The sequence below is a fragment of the Drosophila tropicalis genome, unplaced genomic scaffold (genome assembly GCF_018151085.1).
Source record: "Drosophila tropicalis isolate 14030-0801.00 unplaced genomic scaffold, ASM1815108v1 contig_158, whole genome shotgun sequence".
NCBI lineage: Eukaryota > Metazoa > Arthropoda > Insecta > Diptera > Drosophilidae > Drosophila > Drosophila tropicalis.
In genome coordinates, this window is record NW_027172602.1 from 8,252,906 (window position 1) to 8,273,032 (window position 20,127).

Consider the following 20,127-nt stretch of genomic DNA (forward strand, 5'->3'; position numbering starts at 1 on the left):
ATGTCGTTTAAGTAAGGGTATAAAATCGCATGCAAATGTTATGCATCAACTCTTAAACTTAACTCGCCATTTCGACCTCTCTGTCTGCTTGCCTGCTGCTTGCTGCTTGCTGCCTGCTGTTTCCTTGCTTGTCTCAGCTCGCCCTGTTAGCCTCTTTGAACCCCTCCACGTCTTGGCCACTTCAATGGCAAGTAATGGCAATTATCGCTGGCGCACGCCATTCCCAGTGAGTGTTTTTTTATTGCTATGACTGAGGCCAGGGCCTCTTTAGTGGGTCAACTTGAAATTAATTACAAAAAGAAGAAATAAAGGCAAAAAGCGGAATGGCATGGCGGTGGCCACAACGATGAACACGAAGACGTAGAAGAAAAAGAAGAAGAAGACGCTGCCATTACCCCGTTGCACATCACAATAAATCGCCTGCGCCGCCGCCGACATGATTGTCAGTTCATGTCAAATTTATCAACGAACGAGAGGGAGAAGCGGCTGGCCAAAAGAGAGGAGCTTTGTGAAGCTTGGCGCAAAAAATTATGCTACAAAAATACCATTCTTTTTGTAATATGTACTTTTTGGTCTCTCTCTCTCTCTCTCTCGCGCTCTCTTTCTCGCTGTGCATAATATGCCCTTTGCGTGTGCCATTAAAACATTAAAAAGAGGGAGGAAGAGTAAGTGTAAGAAGCAAAAGTAAAAGAATGAGACCACCGCCGCCGACCACCTCGGGGAGCAGCTTAAGTACTTTTAACACGTTAACAGAGCTAAGCAAGCGGCTCCAGTTTTCTCCTTTTCCGTTTTTTTTTTTCCAGCCTTTAGGGAACTAACTTTGCACATAGGTACATAGGTTAATTTTGTTTTTGTTTTCTTTCGTCAACTTAATTGGTTTTTTATTAAATAAAAATTAACTTTCACTAGAGAACTTTATGCCAAACAAAAAAAAGGCAAGAGCATAAAATTTTTTGGGAGGTTCATTTTTCGTTGCCTACTTATTTGGGCCTGGGTCTGTGTTAATGAGATGGAAAATCCAAGCACTTTCCAACACTTAAGTACATTATATCTTTATGTAAACCTTTACACACACACACATACGCACACACACGTGATACACACAATCGCCCTGCGAGAGCCATTTTTATTGTAATTTTATGCACTTATTTACATAAGCGTAGTTAACATGGCTGCTGCTTTTCCTTTTGCTTTTGCTTCTTTTGCTGCTGCTGCTGCTTCATCATATGAAATTATTACATTATTACTTTTGCTGAAACAAAAGACTCCAGCTTGTGAGAGCTGCTGCGTGGTTGGCTTCCTCTACCTACCCACTATTCGGATCGGGTTTTTGGGCGAACTGCTGCATGGCATTCGGTCATAACAATGAAAACAAACTCAATAAATTATTGACATTAAAGCCAAACGGGGCCAAAAAAGCAGCAGCAGCAACAGCAACAGCAACAGCAGCAGCCACAACAGAAGCAACAGAAAAATCAGCAACAGCAGCAAATACCATAAATGAGTTTTTTGATTGTGGCTTAATTTCGTATTAATTGGTATTTCCAGGCACTTAAAGAATTCGAATTTGAAAAGCAATTTAGTTACAACAACTACTATATACAAACATTAAATACAGTCAGAATCCTAAAATGCATACACACACACACATATATGTATATACCTATGTATGTGTATGTGTACATCTGAATATGACAAATCTTAAATTCAATAAATTAAGACATTTTAATTAACTAAATTGATACGAGATTATCGCAATGTCCATTCTATTTAAGAGTTAAGCATATGAGATTAAAAGAAAACAAGTTAGAAAATGAAACTGAGAGAACAGAAATTTAATGGATAGGATCATTTGGTTTTCGTGCAGTAAAAAGAGTAAGAGTAATAAGTTGCTCCTGAAAATATGCAATAGATAGTGAAATATTTGCACTTATTTCTAAGATCAGCAGATGCCATAGAAAAATAAACACTTTCAGTGTTAATTGGCATAGTTTAGGAAACAAATTTTAGTTGAATCGCCATTGGCTAAGCTTAGTTTCAAATTGAATAATAATTTTTGAAAGATTTATTATTTTAAATATGTTGTTAATGTTACTACATATGTAGTTGCTGAGAAATTAATGATAATTTCCATAAATGAAACACGCAAATAGTTTGCAAATATACACACACACATAGAAAAACATCTACACATATGCACACACATTTGAAATAGAAAGTTTATTACACTTTTACCATGTTTAATTGTTTGTTGTTGTTATTGTTTTTTTCTCTCGCAATCTGTTGTTGAAATTATTTAGTAGTAGTGTTTTCTCAATCTCTTTGTCTATGCAAATGCAAATGAAAATGAAAATGCAATGCAAATGTAACTAATTACTTTAATTTTCCATCCTGACAGCCTCTGCCCCGGTATTGGAACAACCGCCACAGAATGTAACAGCTTTGGATGGCAAGGATGCAACAATTTTGTGCCGTGCCATTGGTGCACCCAATCCAAATATCACCTGGATCTATAACGGTAAGTGTGGGCTATCAACCATTGTTGCCTCAATTTGTGGCATGTTACATACTAATTAATAACATATTTGCTTAAATTTGTTTCTCCTTTTTATTGATTTTTGTTGTTTTTATTTTATTTCTTTTGTGGTTTATATTTTTGTCTCCCTTTCTTGTGTAAATTGCTAACAACTTCAACATAACTTGCAACTGCAACTCGCTCGCCCGTTTGCTAAAAACCAATATACTTTTGCTTGAACCGTGTCAACACATACTCGATCCACCTCTATTTGTACTACTACTACTACTACTACCACCACCAACCACCTGACCCGACAACACCTGTGTGCCTATAGAAACGCAACTGGTCGAGATATCAAGCCGAGTGCAAATTCTCGAATCCGGAGATTTGCTTATCTCGAATATACGAGCCTCCGATGCCGGCCTCTACATCTGTGTGCGTGCCAATGAGGCGGGCAGCGTTAAGGGCGAGGCATTTCTAAGCGTTTTAGGTAAGTTTTATAGCCTTCCCACTCCCCCCTCCTTTCTTAACACACCCTATCGCATCCTTGTAAAAAGGAAAAAAAAAAATAAATTTAATTGCTTGTTTTTTCTCTATGTTAGATTTTAAGTGACTTGACATCTCCATTTTCCTCTCTGATTGGCAACCGCATAGCGCCGACAGAGTTGGCAAAGTTTTGAAACGGGGTGAAGAGGACGTTAGTATCGAGGATAATGGGTGCTGTGGGTTTCTGTTTTTTGAGGAGTTGACTCCTGAGTGAACGCTTGCCAGGCGTTTAGTTAACAAGGTTTTCCACTCTCCATCAATAAATATAGAAGTTTTTATTTTTATTTTTGACATTTTCGAGTGATTGCATTCAACTCCTCGTTTCCGTTTTCTAGGTGGAAAGCCTAGACACATGCACTTGCACATATACTACAACAAAAGTAACCACATGTGTGTGTCTATCTATGTACTGACAACATTTACATTGCATTTGGTTACCACCTTCTTTGTCGTGTGGTTTTGTTAGCGATGACCAAAAAAGAATTAAACAACACTTTACAGCATGCTAGAGATTTAGTTTGTAATTATTTTGTTTGATTGACTAACAAGACTAAGTTATGAAGTAATCCTGCAAATCAACTTAATGAGTAAGGCCAAGCTAAAACAGAATAGTTTAACAGAAGATGGATAGAAGATAACTAAACTGAACTTTGTGAACACTTTGGGTAATAACGAAATGTAAATATAAAAACGATACTCGATATTTCTCGATATCCATTTGTGTGATTGAAAGTTAAGTGAAAGTAAAAAGTAATTTTCAAAATTAGTTATGCCCATTCAAATAGCTCATCTCTGATGGTGCAACACTTTGTGTCCTTTGTCCTTGTTTGTGTGTTTGGCCACAAATGATTACACAGCGGGTTAGCAAATAGACGAATAGACCCACAAACCCAGCCACCGAGCCGCCGACTGACACATCTGACACATCTGACAGTCTGACAGCGCCGACCGAGGAAAACCCTCGGTAACCGCAGATACTAAAATGCTTTTGCCTCATGCCCATGTTGTCCAAAATGTCAAATGAACTAAAATGCATGGTCCAATAATAATAATAATAATGTCATCAAAGCCGCAGCAACACACCAACAAAAGTCCATTTAGAGTGGCTCCATAACAAGTTTGCATTCTATCCTCCCATTCCATGAAAAAAAAAAAAAAAAAATGTTCATACGTTTCCATGGTTGAGATAATTTTGAAGAGCATTTCAGTGTTCAGTTCGTTGGCCATTCCTCTTTTATGCATTTTTGTGTGTAATTAAAGTTGATTTTGGCTAACACGAAGGGAGCCTTTAAGCGAATGGGCCAATGTATGATGGAAAGACTTTATATGTGCCCACATATTTGTTGCATAGAAGGACCCAACTCTAAAAGGTGCATCAATGTCTGCTAATTGGCAAATGCCATTCATCCAGCCTCTCTCTCTCTCTGTCTTTCTCTCTCACTCGCTGTTAGGCAGTGCAGCATAGTTTTTGTGTAAGCACACTAGAAACACACACTCAGGCACACAAACACATACACACACACACACACCTAGAGAGTGGAATGAGTCCAAAGTCATCCAGTCAGTCCGGCAATCAAACATCAACCGGACTGCACTGTAAATTTTGGGAAATAAGAGCCAAATACTACAATGTCTGGCCTGCAGTTGTTGGGGCGCATTGAACTTTTGATGCCACGCCCCACCCCTCCATGCATATGCGGGCCCAAACAGTCCAACAACTAGCCAAAGTGACTGAAAGGGCTCAAAAAGAAAAAATAAAATAAAAAGCGACGCACACAGACGAACAGAAAAAAGGCAGAAAAAGCTTATAGAGAGGGCGAGAGAGAGAGAGAGAGACAGAGAAGAAAAGTCTATATAGGAAAAGCAAACAAAAATATATACATACATACATATACACACATGTACATGTGTGTATTTAGGTTTGCACTTTGGGAAAAAAAAAACTTAATAGATGCCCCTCAATGTAAAATAATTAATTAGAATTGTTCTTATTGATATGGATAAGTTCAAGAGAGATAAAGAATTTGACTAAACTCAGCTATAAATATTTGTTGTCAAGTGTCGCTATGTTCTGAAGGATTCCCTCCATCAAATAGATCAAAAGTTACCATATTTATCTTGAAGTGTACTTGCAAATGAAGTGAGAAGTAATAAGGGGATTGCGATCGGGGAGCCCTTATAACTTAATTTCCTATATGCGAATCGGGGTCGAGTCTAGTGGACTCAGTCTCGGACTTGTCGCGTCTGGTTTGCCTTTAATCTCTGCATTGCCATGTATATTAATGTACATTTCTCCCTCTCTGTCTCTCTCTTTCTCTTATGCTTACTTACTCTTTCCGTTTGGATGGCAAACAGTGCGCACACAAATCATACAACCGCCGATGGATACAACCGTATTGCTTGGCCTTACCGCCACATTGCAGTGCAAGGTGTCCAGTGACCCCAGTGTGCCATATAACATCGATTGGTATCGCGAGGGCCAGTCGGCGCCCATTAGCAACTCACAGAGGATTGGCGTGCAGGCCGATGGCCAATTGGAGATACAGGCGGTAAGGGCCAGCGATGTGGGTAGCTATGCCTGTGTTGTCACCTCGCCGGGTGGCAATGAGACGCGCTCAGCCCGTCTCAGTGTCATCGAGCTGCCGTTTCCGCCAAGTAATGTGAAAGTGGAACGTCTGCCGGAGCCCCAACAGCGTAGCATCAATGTTTCATGGACGCCCGGCTTCGATGGCAATAGTCCAATATCCAAATTTATTATCCAAAGACGTGAGGTCTCCGAATTGGGTAAGTTTGTTGCTCCACCATCAATCCATTCCATGCCATCATTGATTGCCTAGTACTAGTAGTTGGTTTTTGTGGCAGGGGGGGATGAAGAAAGTACTATCTGGTAGTATAGTCTGGTTATGGGATATGGAACTTTGATTTTGATTTATATGAAACGAAAAAAAACAGAGAAGAAAACTTTAAGAGTGACGCGCGGGACAGACAAAAGAAAAAAACAATAATACACACACTCACACACACAACATAAAAATAAACTATTTATCCATCAATTCATCCATTAAACTGTTGAAAACTGTTTACATTAGATCAATGAAAATTTCGTGACGAAACGTTTTGTAAACTGGTTTAAAATTTAAAATGGAAACAGTATTTTGATTAATATTTAATTTCTTTATGTTCTTCTCATTCTCTCTCTCTCTCTCTGTTCTCATTTTCCTCTCTATGATTCACTTATGTCTGAACTAATTTTTCACGAACTGAAACTCACAACGTTTTCTTCTAAACTTTTTTTGATATAATTTCATATGATTATTTGATTTTAATATTATTTTATTGTGTATATAACTAATTATGTAATTTTATTTCACATTTTGCACATTAAACACACTGTAAATGTAACTCACACACACACATATATATATATATTCAATCACTTTTCATGCACCACTTTACACCTGGTCTCTATACCCCTTCACTATCTGTCTCTGTTACTCGCTCCCGCTCTCACTCTGTCTTCGAAACCTACCCATTAACAATCACAGAAAAATTCGTAGGTCCTGTACCAGATCCTTTGCTCAATTGGATAACCGAATTGAGTAATGTATCGGCCGATCAGCGTTCAATATTATTGGAGAACTTAAAAGCAGCCACTGTCTATCAATTTCGTGTGAGTGCGGTGAATCGTGTGGGCGAAGGATCGCCCTCGGAGCCAAGCAACGTTGTGGAGTTGCCCCAAGAAGGTGAGTCAATTGTATAAACATTTCTTTTGTATATATCAAATTGTCTATTATCTGTATATATGTATGTATGTAGGTGCATATGTATATGCTAAACTATTGTTGTTTCTATTGTAAACCACAAAAAAGAAAGACGTCAATTGATATTTGTCAATGTCTTTTTTACATTTGTGTTTACATAGATCGAATTTGTATCTATTGTAAGTGTAATTTTGTTGTGTGTCTTTATTTTGTATCGAAAATTCTTAGGTACATTTGATTTATTAAGATTATGATTTTCAAATACTTCTTTCTAAATCAGCTATCGATCGAATTGAGTTTAAAGTTCAGTCTTTAAACAATTTCTTTCCATCAATATCGATCTATTAGAGGTTTCCAAATTCCATTCCTGAATTTATTTCGAATATCCTTTCCGTTTACACATTTTTTGTTTGGTATGTAAAGACCTTAAGGATTAGAGAGTATAATTAATTGCTTTGTTTAGTTTGTTTAATATTAGGCTATTGAGTTCTGTTTGTGTCTCTCTCATGACTAGTGTAAAGATAAAAGAAAACTAATGCTATAACCCTCCAATATATAAATATGTATTGTACTTTTCTAATTGCTATCGTTGTCGTCCACCGCCTCGTCATCAAACGTCGTTTTTACTCTCTCTCGCTGAACAAACAAAATGCGTGTAGAGTTTCCGCTTTACCGAGGTAACACACACACAAACACAAAACCCCAATCCAACACACACACTCACAAGTATTTTTCCAAACACACACACACACTAATACCAGATAGACACCTTTTGTATTTAGGTGACACATGGGAAAATTGAAACATCACATGCTAATCTCTACTGTAATTGTACTTTCATTTAGCTCCCTCTGGACCACCAGTGGGTTTTGTGGGCTCAGCCCGTTCGATGTCCGAGATCATTACACAATGGCAGCCGCCTTTGGAGGAGCATCGTAATGGACAAATACTTGGCTATATTCTGCGTTATCGTCTGTTTGGTTACAATAATGTGCCCTGGTCCTATCAGAACATCACGAACGAGGCTCAACGCAATTTTCTCATTCAAGAGCTAATCACATGGAAGGATTATATCGTTCAGATAGCTGCCTATAACAATATGGGTGTCGGTGTCTATACGGAGGGTTCGAAAATCAAGACCAAAGAAGGTGTTCCCGAGGCACCGCCCACTCAGGTAAAGGTCAAGGCATTGAATTCGACGGCGGCGAAAATAAGTTGGACGCCACCGAATCCGCAACAGATCAATGGCATCAATCAGGGCTATAAGATTCAGGCCTGGCAGAAGCGCCTTATCGAAAGCGAGTGGCGAGATGTGGAGCGACGCATGATAACGGTGCCGCCAAGTCTGATCGACCCGCTGGCCGAGCAGGTGGCCATTCTGAGTGGATTGGATAAGTTTTCGGAATACAATATCAGTGTGCTATGCTTCACCGATCCCGGCGATGGCGTGGCCAGTCAGCAGGTGTCCGTTAAGACGCTCGACGATGTGCCCGACGAGATAACCGCATTGCATTTCGATGAGGTATCCGATAGATCGGTGAAAGTTCTCTGGGCACCTCCACGGTATGCCAATGGCATTCTCACTGGCTACACGGTCCGCTATCAGATCAAGGATCAACCGGAGACCATGAAATCGATCAATCTGACGGCTGAGGATACACAACTGACTGTGAATCAATTGCAGGCTACCACACACTATTGGTTCGAGATATTTGCATGGACTCGTGTGGGCAGTGGTGCTCCCAAAACGGCAACCATTCAGTCTGGTGTGGAGCCCGTATTGCCTCATCCGCCCACCAATTTGGCCTTGTCGAATATTGAAGCCCTTTTCCGTGGTGCTGCAATTCACACCAGGATTCGATGGGAATTCCAGCATCACCAAATGGAAAGTGGAAGCACAAACAGCACGAAACATGACCTGGTTCACCATCTGTGAGATCAGTGATCCGGATGCCGAGACACTGACCGTTACTGGTCTAGTTCCGTTTACCCAATATCGCTTACGTTTGAGTGCCACCAATGTGGTGGGCAGTTCACGGGCCTCCGATGCCACCAAGGATTTCCAGACCATACAGGCTCGTCCCATGCATGCGCCATTCAATGTCACGGTGCGGGCGATGAGTGCTCAACAGTTGAGAGTTCGTTGGATTCCACTGCAGCAAACAGAATGGTTTGGCAATCCACGTGGCTACAACATTACCTATCGTCAAGTGGAACGGACTTCGGGACCCGTCAAGAGTGTGCCACGTACCGTTGTGATTGAAGATCACACGGCCAACTCGCATGTGCTGGAATCCCTGGAGGAATGGACTGTCTATGAGGTGATAATGAATGCCTGCAACGATGTTGGCTGTTCCAAGGATAGCGGCACCGCCGTCGAACGCACCCGTGAGGCAACGCCTAGTTACGGGCCATTGGATGTGCAGGCCAATGCCACATCGTCCACCACGGTGGTGGTACGTTGGGGTGAAGTGCCGCCTCAGCATCGAAATGGTCAAATCGATGGCTATAAGGTGTTCTATGCGGCTCCCGATCGAATTGGTGCAGGCGGCGGCGGTCCTGGCGGTAATCCCGGATCCGGCGGACTACTCCTGCATAAGACAATACCGAATAATAGCTCCTTTACCACCACACTGACAGAGCTCAAGAAATATGTTGTCTATCATGTCCAAGTGCTGGCCTATACTCGTCTGGGAAATGGCGCTCTTAGCACTCCGCCCGTTCGCGTTCAGACCTTCGAAGATACACCGGGTGCCCCATCGAATGTTAGCTTCCCGGATGTCACTTTCTCGATGGCTCGCATCATTTGGGATGAACCCGAGGATCCGAATGGTGAAATACTTGCCTATCAAGTGACCTACACCCTAAACGGCAGTTCGAATCTCAACTATAGTCGTGAGTTTTCGCCCTCGGATCGACTATTCCGGGCCACACAGCTGCTGCCGGAGCGCTACTACAGTTTCAGTGTCACGGCTCAGACCCGCCTCGGCTGGGGCAAAACGGCCACGGTTCTGGTGTACACCACCAATAATCGAGAACGTCCACAACCGCCATCGATGCCGCAAGTGTCGCGTAGTCAAATTCAGGCACATCAGATCACTTTCAGTTGGACACCGGGCCGGGATGGCTTCGCTCCGCTGCGTTTCTATACAGTGCAGATGCGTGAGAATGAAGGACCCTGGCAATCGTTGCCAGAGCATGTTGATCCCGCTCTCAGCTCGTATACGGCAGTGGGCCTAAAGCCACATACAATCTATCAGTTCCGCATACAGGCCACCAATGATCTAGGACCCTCGGCGTTTAGCCAGGAGAGCATTGTGGTGCGCACATTGCCAGCGGCACCAGCTGTTGGAGTCGGTGGTCTAAAGGTTGTGCCCATAACGATCACCTCGGTGCGTGTCCATTGGAATGCCCTGGAGACGGGCATGTGGAATGGGGATGCGGCCACTGGTGGCTATCGCATTCTGTATCAGCAACTCTCCGATTTCCCCACGGCCCTGCAGTCGACGCCGAAAACCGATGTGATGGGCATCAATGTGAACAGTGTTGTCCTCTCCGATCTGCAGCAGGATCGCAATTATGAGATTGTTGTCTTGCCATTCAATTCACAAGGTCCGGGTCCGGCAACACCGCCAGCTGCCGTCTATGTGGGCGAAGCAGTGCCTACGGGAGAGCCCCGCGAAGTGGATGCTGCTCCCATTTCCAGCACGGAGGTCCGCTTGCGCTGGGAACCACCCAAGCAGAGCATGCAAAATGGCGATATATTGGGCTATAAGATCTTCTATTTGGTCACCTATTCACCCCAAGCTCTCGAACCGGGTCGCAAGTGGGAGGAGGAAATCGAAGTCGTCTCGGCAACAGCTACATCACATAGCCTGGTCTTTCTCGATAAATTCACCGAGTATCGCATCCAATTGTTGGCCTTCAATCCAGCTGGCGATGGACCACGTTCGTCACCCATTACAGTAAAGACTCTGCCAGGTGTACCAAGTGCACCTCTTAATTTACGTTTCACTGAAATCACCATGCAAAGTTTAGAGGTCACCTGGGATCCACCGAAGTTCCGTAATGGTGAAATTCTTGGCTATCTAGTTACCTATGAGACAACCGAGGCAAATGAAAGTAAGTAAACCCCTCTCTCTCTTTTCCCAGTCGACTGGCTAATCCGCATCCACACTTTTCACTTCTTTAGAGTTCAGCAAACAGGTGAAACAAAAGGTCTCAAATACAACATTGCGTGTCCAGAATCTTGAAGAGGAGGTCACCTATACCTTTACCGTGCGTGCCCAGACAATGGACTATGGGCCGGCTGTTAGTGAGAATGTGACCACAGGTCCCCAAGAAGGTTCACCGGTTGCGCCGCGTGACCTGATATTGAGTAAGACATTATCCAGCGTTGAAATGCATTGGTTCAATGGTCCCTCTGGTCGTGGTCCCATATTGGGCTATCTCATTGAGGCCAAGAAACGAGGTAAGTCAATCGAATAGTAGATAAGTTTACGAGCTTAGACATACATCTGTTGCCTGTTGTTAAGTATTCTTGTGTTGCTTTGACTAGGATGATCATTCTTCCTTCAAACTTTCACTTCCTTATCGTACCAGAAATCATTAATAGAAGAGAGATGCAATGACATCTAATCCTAATACGATGACTAAGTTTTACCTATACTCATGTGATTGAATCAATCAACTATTGGCCCATTGGGGCAACTTGTTCACAATCCTAATCCTAGTAAATTTACTTTACGGGCAACAGATTATAAGAATACAATTGTTTCAATAACTGTTCTATTTAAGTATATACTGATAATCAATACAAATTTTGGTTTTGGCTATTCTCTAATAAATTTTGGCTATTTTTCTTTTAATCCTCTACTTTTTCCCCCACACATATTTAATATTTCCTTTTGGTGATACTTTGGTGATAATTAAAAATAAATAACGTACAAAATTTCTTTGAAAATTGCTTGCGTAGAAAAAGGAGAACCTTCATTTGTTTGTAAGTATTTAAGTAGATCAAACTAACTAACTAGCATATGGTTAATGTTTTTTGGACAACTTGACAAATAAACTAAACAATCTATATAAATCCAGATGATTCGCGTTGGACCAAAATCGAACAAACTAAAAAGGGACCCATGCAAGATTTTACCGTCAGCTATCACATTTTGATGCCATCGACGGCATATACGTTCCGTGTGATTGCCTACAATCGTTATGGCATCTCGTTTCCTGTATACTCTAAGGATTCAATATTAACGCCATCGAAATTGCATTTGGAGTATGGCTATTTGCAGCATAAGCCATTTTATAGGCAAACCTGGTTTATGGTATCCCTGGCAGCCACCTCGATTGTGATCATTGTTATGGTCATTGCAGTGCTTTGTGTGAAGAGCAAGAGTTATAAATACAAACGTAAGTTGAGATCAATTCGAATGGGCAAATATGTGAGAGAGAGAGAAGGACTCGGCCTATGAATTTCATACGAATCTTTTTTGCAGAGGAAGCCCAAAAGACACTGGAGGAATCAATGGCCATGTCAATTGATGAACGCCAGGAACTGGCATTAGAGCTATATCGTTCACGTCATGGCGTCGGCACTGGAACACTGAATAGTGTGGGCACTTTGCGCAGCGGGACATTGGGCACACTGGGACGTAAGTCAACAAATCGACCGCCAACAAATCTGCAGCTAGGCAAATCACCGCCCCGACCATCACCCGCCTCGGTGGCCTATCACAGTGATGAGGAGAGTCTCAAGTGTTATGACGAGAATCCCGATGATAGCAGTGTCACTGAGAAGCCGTCAGAAGTAAGCAGCTCGGAGGCATCACAGGTGAGAAGACCAAAAGGAACAATTGAACTTTAAACTCAAAAGAATGTCGTATTTCTCTTTGTTTCTGTAGCACTCGGAAAGTGAGAATGAAAGCGTGCGCAGTGATCCGCATTCGTTTGTCAATCATTATGCCAATGTGAATGATTCGTTGCGACAATCATGGAAGAAGACCAAACCGGTGCGCAATTATTCCAGCTACACCGATTCGGAGCCCGAGGGCAGTGCAGTGATGAGCCTCAATGGTGGCCAGATTATTGTCAATAATATGGCCAGATCGAGGGCACCACTGCCCGGTTTCTCATCATTTGTCTGACAATCAACTGAATTCTAAGATCTAAGCACCAGTAGCAGCAGCACCGTCATCAGAGAGACATTTGTCTAGATCAATGCCAAGACTGGGCCTGCAAAAGGGAACACGACAAACAAACGGAAATCCAGGAGTTCATGGGCATGGGCGGAAATCAAATCTGCTGCTCATCCTTCGCCTCCTACATCCACCATATCCTCCATCTGCGACGTCTCCGCTGGAGGACATTTGACGTTTGTTTTAACTGTTGCACTGGTGCTCTGCTATGTGGTACCTACTTATATATGTACATATATATATATATATATGTATTCACATTTGAATGTATATGTATATCTATATATATATATCTATATATTATCACCAGAGATCTGAGATTTAATCAGCATTTAGTTTTTTTTTGACTTTGACTATGCTTAATAATTTTAACTTTAATTAATTTAAACTACGATTTTAAGTTTTAATTTACGTGCGGTTTTTTTTTTTTCTTTTTTATTGGGCTTAATAATTTATTGTGTGTATGTCTGTGTGTTGCGCCTGCCACGCCCAATATTTTCGAAACATATATACATTGACCCATTTGATGTATATCTTTTTTTGATTTTGATTTTGACATTTATCGAAAGCAAAAAAAAAAAAAACTTGTGATAACGTGTATTTTGCTCGGTTTCTTTGTGTTCAGCGTGTGCAAAAACTAGTGAAATGAATGGGTGAATGATTGAGAGTGTGAATGAATAGATTGTACCTAACAAGGATTCGTGTTTTTTTTTTTTTTTTTTTTTTGTCTTTGTAAACCTTTCTTGAGCAATCTCATTATGTTTAGCCGAAGATTTTTAGTGTGTATTTTATTGTTTATTTGAGTGAAAAGATAAGAAAAAGATGGAAAAGCAAAAGGAAAATCAGTGAAAAGTAAGGAAAGTTTTCAAGTCGATGCAATCGATAAGGAAAAACAGAAAAATAATGAAACCACAAAACAAAATTAAGAAATAAATTATAAAGCAAAAATCAGACAGAAGAATTAGATGAATGAAAGAAAGCAGAAGAAAGTCGAGAAAGTTTGGTGGAGAAAATAGAAAACACAACAACAACAACATATAGCATATCCTTTAAGGCAAGTGACACAAAAAAGCAAAACAAACAAAATATATATAAAAATACAAAAAGAAAAAACAAAAAACAAACAAAAATAATCATCTGTGTGTGTTGTTCAAAAGAAAAAAGGATTCTTTTTTTTTTTGAACTTTTTTTTTTTTTTTTTGTCGAATAAAGACAAAGAAGATGCAAAGAGAAGGAGAAGGTTGTCTTCTCTCATAAATATAGGCCATATTAATGCAATTCTTTTAGCCTGTAAGACACAAATAAATGAAGTGAATAGTAAGTGAAGGATTAAATGGAAAGTAAACCAAAAGCGTGAAACTAAAGCAAACTAAACACATTCACACACACACACACACACACCCACACACAAACAAACGAATTCTTTTCCCACACACACACACAGACTTACAAGCAAATCATTTTAGCAGTAAGTAAACGATATATATATATATATGTATATCGAGATCTGCATCCCCTTGCATTTGGGGATGAGATTTCTTTTTCGAGTATATAAGATCCTAGTTTTAAATATCGACAATTTTTTAAGCTATGCGTGTATTTGTATATGTATATGTATATCTAAAATAACTTAAATGACTGATTATATATTTTTTTCGTGTTTAGTTGTAATTTGTATAATTCTTCTTAAATTAATAATATATAGTTTTTTTTATATACATATACTATATAAAACTACTTACTATTTATCTATAAATTACTATATATATACACACACATAAATTTAGATAAATTCGAAAAGAAAAAAATTAAGAAAAGAAAACTTAATTTTTCTTACAAACAATTGTAAACAACAAAAGAAATGAAACATTTTTTTTTCTTGTTTTGTTTGAAATATTTTCTTTTGGAAAAATTCTCTTTACTTCAAAGACTCGAAGCACAAGTTCATACAAATCTAACTAGGTATATGTTTAGATATGTAATTTATATAAATATAATTGTTAAATGAAAACACACACACACACACACACACACACAAAGCAAAAAGAAAATGGAGATGAAGAGAAAGAGTGAAGAAGGATTCAAATGTGCTCTCAATCCTTTGTCGAGGATGAAAAGTTCAAGTTAGCAATCAGCAAATCGGCAAAGAATGCGCAAAGTATTAGAACTATATGCATATATATATATGTATATCTATGTATATGTATGTATGTATATATATATATGAATGTGTAAATGTATTTGATGGATATGAATCATAAATAAATAAAAACGACAAATAAAAAACGATCTTTTCTTGCAATTGTTCAGTAATTTTCGATGATGTATATAAGGTTTTCCTTCTGGATCCGTAGATGTTAAGTATATACTTGTATTCTTGATCAGAATGAGAAGCCAAATCTATAACGGATTCATCTCAGTTTCTCATTGTCTGTTTTTTTAATTAAACTCGCGCCTTTCATTTGAAAGCTTGCGAAAATGGGTAGATTCATTTTGGGTCAAAGGCATCATACCAGTATATATACTTTTGATCAGCACGATAAGAAGAGTTCATATGGTCATGTTTATGACTTTCAATTCGTTCAGTGGAATATAAAAAACAGAAAAAAACCAAAGAATGAAGTAGAGAGGCAAAGTTAAAGCAGTAGAAGTTGCAAAGGAACAGAGTGAAGTTCCAGTTTCAAGGGCAAATGCAGTGTAAGGATATTTTATATTCGTCACAGTCAAAATTCATCCTCGGTCCTCTGATTATTGGCATTGATAAAGCTAGATAAATGAGTCTGTCATCGAATAAATTGGACAAAAAAGTATACTTAGTTGAGAAAATTCTTAATATTTTCGAATGTTTTTGAAAACCAAGCTTGGTAGATACATATATAAACCTAAACCTGGCCAAGGTTTGCACCAACTTGCTAAGTGTTGTTGGGATCAGGCTAGTAGGAACAACTTTCTCTTTCAACAAATTGGACTTAAGATAATAGAATGGGAACCCACAGAGATGCCAAATCAATTTCTTTAATATTTTTATATATTAATTTATTTCAGTTACTCGACAAAAAAAAAAGTGTCCATTGGTGAATGAAATGCCCTTTCTTTTTTTGTTTGTTTGTTTGTTTTCTTGTGTAATAAAATACATTTTCAGTCTGGGTGGCAGGTGGCAAAGGTGACCAGAAGCATGGCCTTAATTAAACCAAACTATTGGACACAACAGTGGGCGTTGTCTCCTGTGCCTCAAGAAGAAGTTTACCCTCTGGTGTGTCATTCAATGCATCCTCTCCACGTTTTTGTTGCTCCTGGTCTTCCTCCTCCTCCTCATCGCTGTCGTCGTCATCGTCCTGTTGCTGACGCTGCTGCTGCTGCTCCTCTTGTTCGTTGTCATCAGAGTCAGTGTCAGTTGGACCATGGGACACGGACTCGGAGTTGGCTTCAGCTAGCAGCTCATGAGCATCTATAATGTTGCGTGCTTGCAGGTCCACAATATTGCGTTCAGTGGGCGAATTGGTATCGCTGCCACTGTTGCCATTGCCATTGCTGCTAATGGCTATGCCTGAAGGTGTTCCTGGTGAAGCCATCGAATGAGTGGGCATGCTAATGGGGCACATGCAGGGTACAAATTGTATGCGAGCTCCTCTATTGCCATTCGCGTTCACATTACCAAATTGTTGTTGTTGTTGTTCAGCCATCGGGCTAAATGGTGCCTGTTGCTGCTGCTGATGCTGCGGCTGTTGCTGATAGTTGAAGTAATCAGGATAGGGATACTGTGGCCTGGCATTGTACAGTTGATTGACCCGTCTAGTGTACGTGGGATATTCTGCATTGTTTAGGCCAGGACCATAGCGCAAGGAGGCGGCATAGGCGGCTCCATCTGTAGAGCCGAGATGGTATCTAGTTGAGGTTAATGTTGCTGGTGTTGTGCTGCTGCTGCTGCTACTACTTCTCATGGTGGTTGTGGTGGTGGTGGTGCTGCTGGTGGTTGTTGGTGCTGGCGTTGTAGTTGTTGTTGTCGTCGTTGTTGTTGTGGTTGGAGCTGCTGTTGTACTCGTACTAGTACTACCACTAGTAGTAGCAGTAACTGGAGGCGTTACATCCTTTTTGGCATGACCTGCAGCCAGTGAAACCGGACCATTATCATGCCGTCTAGCTGCCGCATAGCTGGTTACCGCATACGGATCAAATTGCGTGGGATTCGCCAGCAATGGAGTTTGAGCCGCACCAAATCCAAAGAATGGCACACTAAATGGTCCACCAGCTAGCGGCTGATACGTGTACGTACGGAAATAAGTCAAAGGAATCTGTTGCAACATCTGTTGTGGTCCGCTCACAGGAGTCTCTCTGCCAAAAAAAAACAATGAGAAGGCCAAATCGAAATTACCATAAAATCAAATGCCAAAAGACCAAATCTCATCTTGAATTTAGCCAGTTTTGTGAGACTTACGTGCTTGTTTTTGGCCACCAGAATGCATTGCAGTCAGTTGGATATGCCCAAAGGACTCCCATGATCTGAAAGACACACACAAAAACACACACACACACATACAATGTTAATAGAAGTGTAAGTAATTGTTTGGTGAATTCTTAGTTTTTAAATCCTTTTCTTTTTTACTTCTTTTACATGTTATTGCCTTTTTTGAAGCAAAGAATTGAGACCTAAGACAATTTGTTGAAAATCTAAATATACTTGGGATATTCAAGGAGGTTGAGAAAGCTTTCTAAGATTTGAGAATCGAAGAACAACTTGCAGTTACTTAAAAAGGATCAAAAAGTGTAAGTTAATGTTCAAAGTCATCGGAACGTTACAAATCATTTCAAATATACAACTTTTTAGGTCTTCATGATAAATATAAATATATTGTTCACATTCAATCCAGCATTAACAATTGGTTGTTAGAGAAAATACTTCTTCAGTTTTAAGTATTATTATATTCCACAATTCGAAAGTTTTTCTTTTGATAAGCGTTTTCAGTTCTTTAATACACTTTCACTTCAAAACAGAAAAAAAAAAAACATACCACTAAGAATTGCAACATTTTTATACCCTTGCAGAGGGTATTATAAAATTGGTCAGATGTTTGTAACGCACAGAAGGAGACGTTTCCGACCCCATAAAGTATATATATTCTTGATCAGCATGAGAAGCTAAGTCGATATAGCCATGTCCGTCTGTCCGTCTGTCCGTCTGTCCGTCTGTCCGTCTGTCCGTCTGTCCGTCTGTCCGTCTGTCCGTCGGTGCGTACGCGTTTTACTCAGCCATCTTAAGAGCTATCGGGATGAAATTTTTTTGGGAGCTTTTTTTACCCGGGTGAGATAAAGTATGAAAATCTTTGGGATCGGACTACTATATCATATAGCTCTGGAACAAAAATTTTTGCAAAAATTGGAGTATCCCCATGAAATTCACCAATATAATAGAATTTGATATAAAATCTCAGATCCCAAAATTTGACCCTGATCGGATAAATAGAACACAAGTTACAGTCTATATAAATCGGTTCAATCGCTGCCGGCAGCTCTGCTTGCTGCCTACTACGTCATCATCAAATCAACAGAGCACATGCATACACACACAGACGCAACGCTACATAAACTGTATGTGTATGCGTGCGTTGCTTTGCTTAGGGAATGAGGGAAGAAGAAGAACAAATTGTACATAGTATGAAGAGTAAAATTGTTTTGTTTGTATATTAATGAATTGAGCTGCAGAAAACAAATTTTGAACATGTGAAATTATTATTGTCAAGGACTGCAAGGGTATATAAACTTCGGCATAGCCGAATTTAACTTCTTTGATATTTTTGAAATAGATTCTTGTCCACTTGAGTTAGTTAGTTGGTTTAAAAAAAATGATTCTATTGGCGCGTTCTGTTCGCATTGGCAGCTGCATTTGTTCTAAAACCAAAGGCACACGAAAGTCAAGCTTTTATAGCTAGCTGATCGGTCCAAATGTAGTTGCCACTTTTATATTTTCTTCTTCTCTCTGCTTATAGTTTGGGGGGTGGGGGTGGCAGCTTGAGAAGCTGTGAGACAGAGAGAGAGAGAGGGAAAATGGGAGTGGGGGGGCACGAAAAGTTGTGCCCCACAGCCATGGCTCGATGGATGAACGCCGACACCAAAGCGGGTTTCATCTCTCCACCAAGCAAAAGGAGGGGGTGGGGCTTACCATCGATGCTAGAACAACGAGAAAATTAATTGCAGGCTTGGAAAATCTCGCCCCCCTCCCCCATCCCCCACTCTTAGAGAAAAAAAAAAACAATGAAACGTAAAAGAAAAACAAAAAACAAGAATAGAACATAAGAGCGAAATCTAAGCTAAGGAAATCAATAATAATAATGAACAAGCGTTTAGAATAGAAAGCCTCGACGTTAGATCATTGACAAAATGATTGAATGAATGATGTTAGACAGGGAGAGACAGAGAGAGAGAGAGAGAGAGAGAGAGACCTAGCCATGGTTAACGGCTAGCTGTGGTGGTCGGGAGTAGCTTCTCCTACCATCTCTCTGTTTGTCGAGTTGAAAGGGTTCCGCTCTCAGTTCAACATTAGAATTGGCCATAAAAAATTTTCAACCTTTTGATGACTCGATACTCGATTTTTATTTAACACATTTTCCACCAACAGTGGGAGGGGAAAATTTTGTTTTGCTTGATCTTTGTTTCAGTGTTTCTGGTGTTTTGGTATTTGGGTCACAAAATTGCGGGCAATCTATTGGTCCCTCCCCTGGCCGTTCCCGATTATGTAATGTTTAGTTCCTCCTCATACATTTTGTTGTGTTTAACCACTTTTAGGCTTTACTTTTACGATAACTTTCTAGCCACAGACTAGACATTCGTAGTGCTTTGTCTTGCCATGAATTGAAGAATGGAAGAATTGTGGAATTTATAGGATTTTATGGGACTTTATTGGACTTTATGGGACTTTATTATTATGGCCATGTAACTCTTATTCACAATAGAGAGATCTATATAAAGGCGTTAATGATCATGTTTGAGATTGAACTCTTAATGGTGAGGGGAAGGAGGAGGATGAGGAGGAGGCGTTGAAGGGAGAATGAAAAGAAGCTTAAACTCTATTATAATGACAACTGATCGACTGATCATATAAAATGTC

General features: G+C 40.1%; 2 protein-coding genes across 2 annotated transcripts in view; one reads left to right on the forward strand and one right to left on the reverse strand.

The window, feature by feature from the left end:
- Nucleotides 1–15,314, forward strand: part of sdk (sidekick cell adhesion molecule) — a 75,490-nt gene extending 60,176 nt beyond the window's left edge. Inside the window, 10 exon segments of the mRNA XM_068297144.1 lie at nt 2,399–2,518; nt 2,853–3,008; nt 5,420–5,848; nt 6,622–6,807; nt 7,671–8,650; nt 8,652–10,947; nt 11,018–11,296; nt 11,920–12,240; nt 12,327–12,661; nt 12,732–15,314. Of these exon segments, the coding sequence (XP_068153245.1) occupies nt 2,399–2,518; nt 2,853–3,008; nt 5,420–5,848; nt 6,622–6,807; nt 7,671–8,650; nt 8,652–10,947; nt 11,018–11,296; nt 11,920–12,240; nt 12,327–12,661; nt 12,732–12,974 (5,345 nt within the window). The 3' untranslated portion in view covers nt 12,975–15,314.
- An 896-nt stretch (nt 15,315–16,210) lies between these two features.
- On the reverse strand, nt 16,211–17,329 carry LOC137584465 (AF4/FMR2 family member lilli). The gene has a single exon (XM_068299869.1). It carries the CDS (start codon nt 17,327–17,329, stop codon nt 16,211–16,213), a length of 1,119 nt encoding a protein of 372 aa, XP_068155970.1.
- Between the last annotated feature and the right edge of the window lie 2,798 nt (nt 17,330–20,127).

Bases quoted from the DNA above. Each gene is read 5' to 3' on its own strand.
- LOC137584465 (XM_068299869.1), bottom strand. From the start codon at position 17,329: ATGTTGCAACAGATTCCTTTGACTTATTTCCGTACGTACACGTATCAG.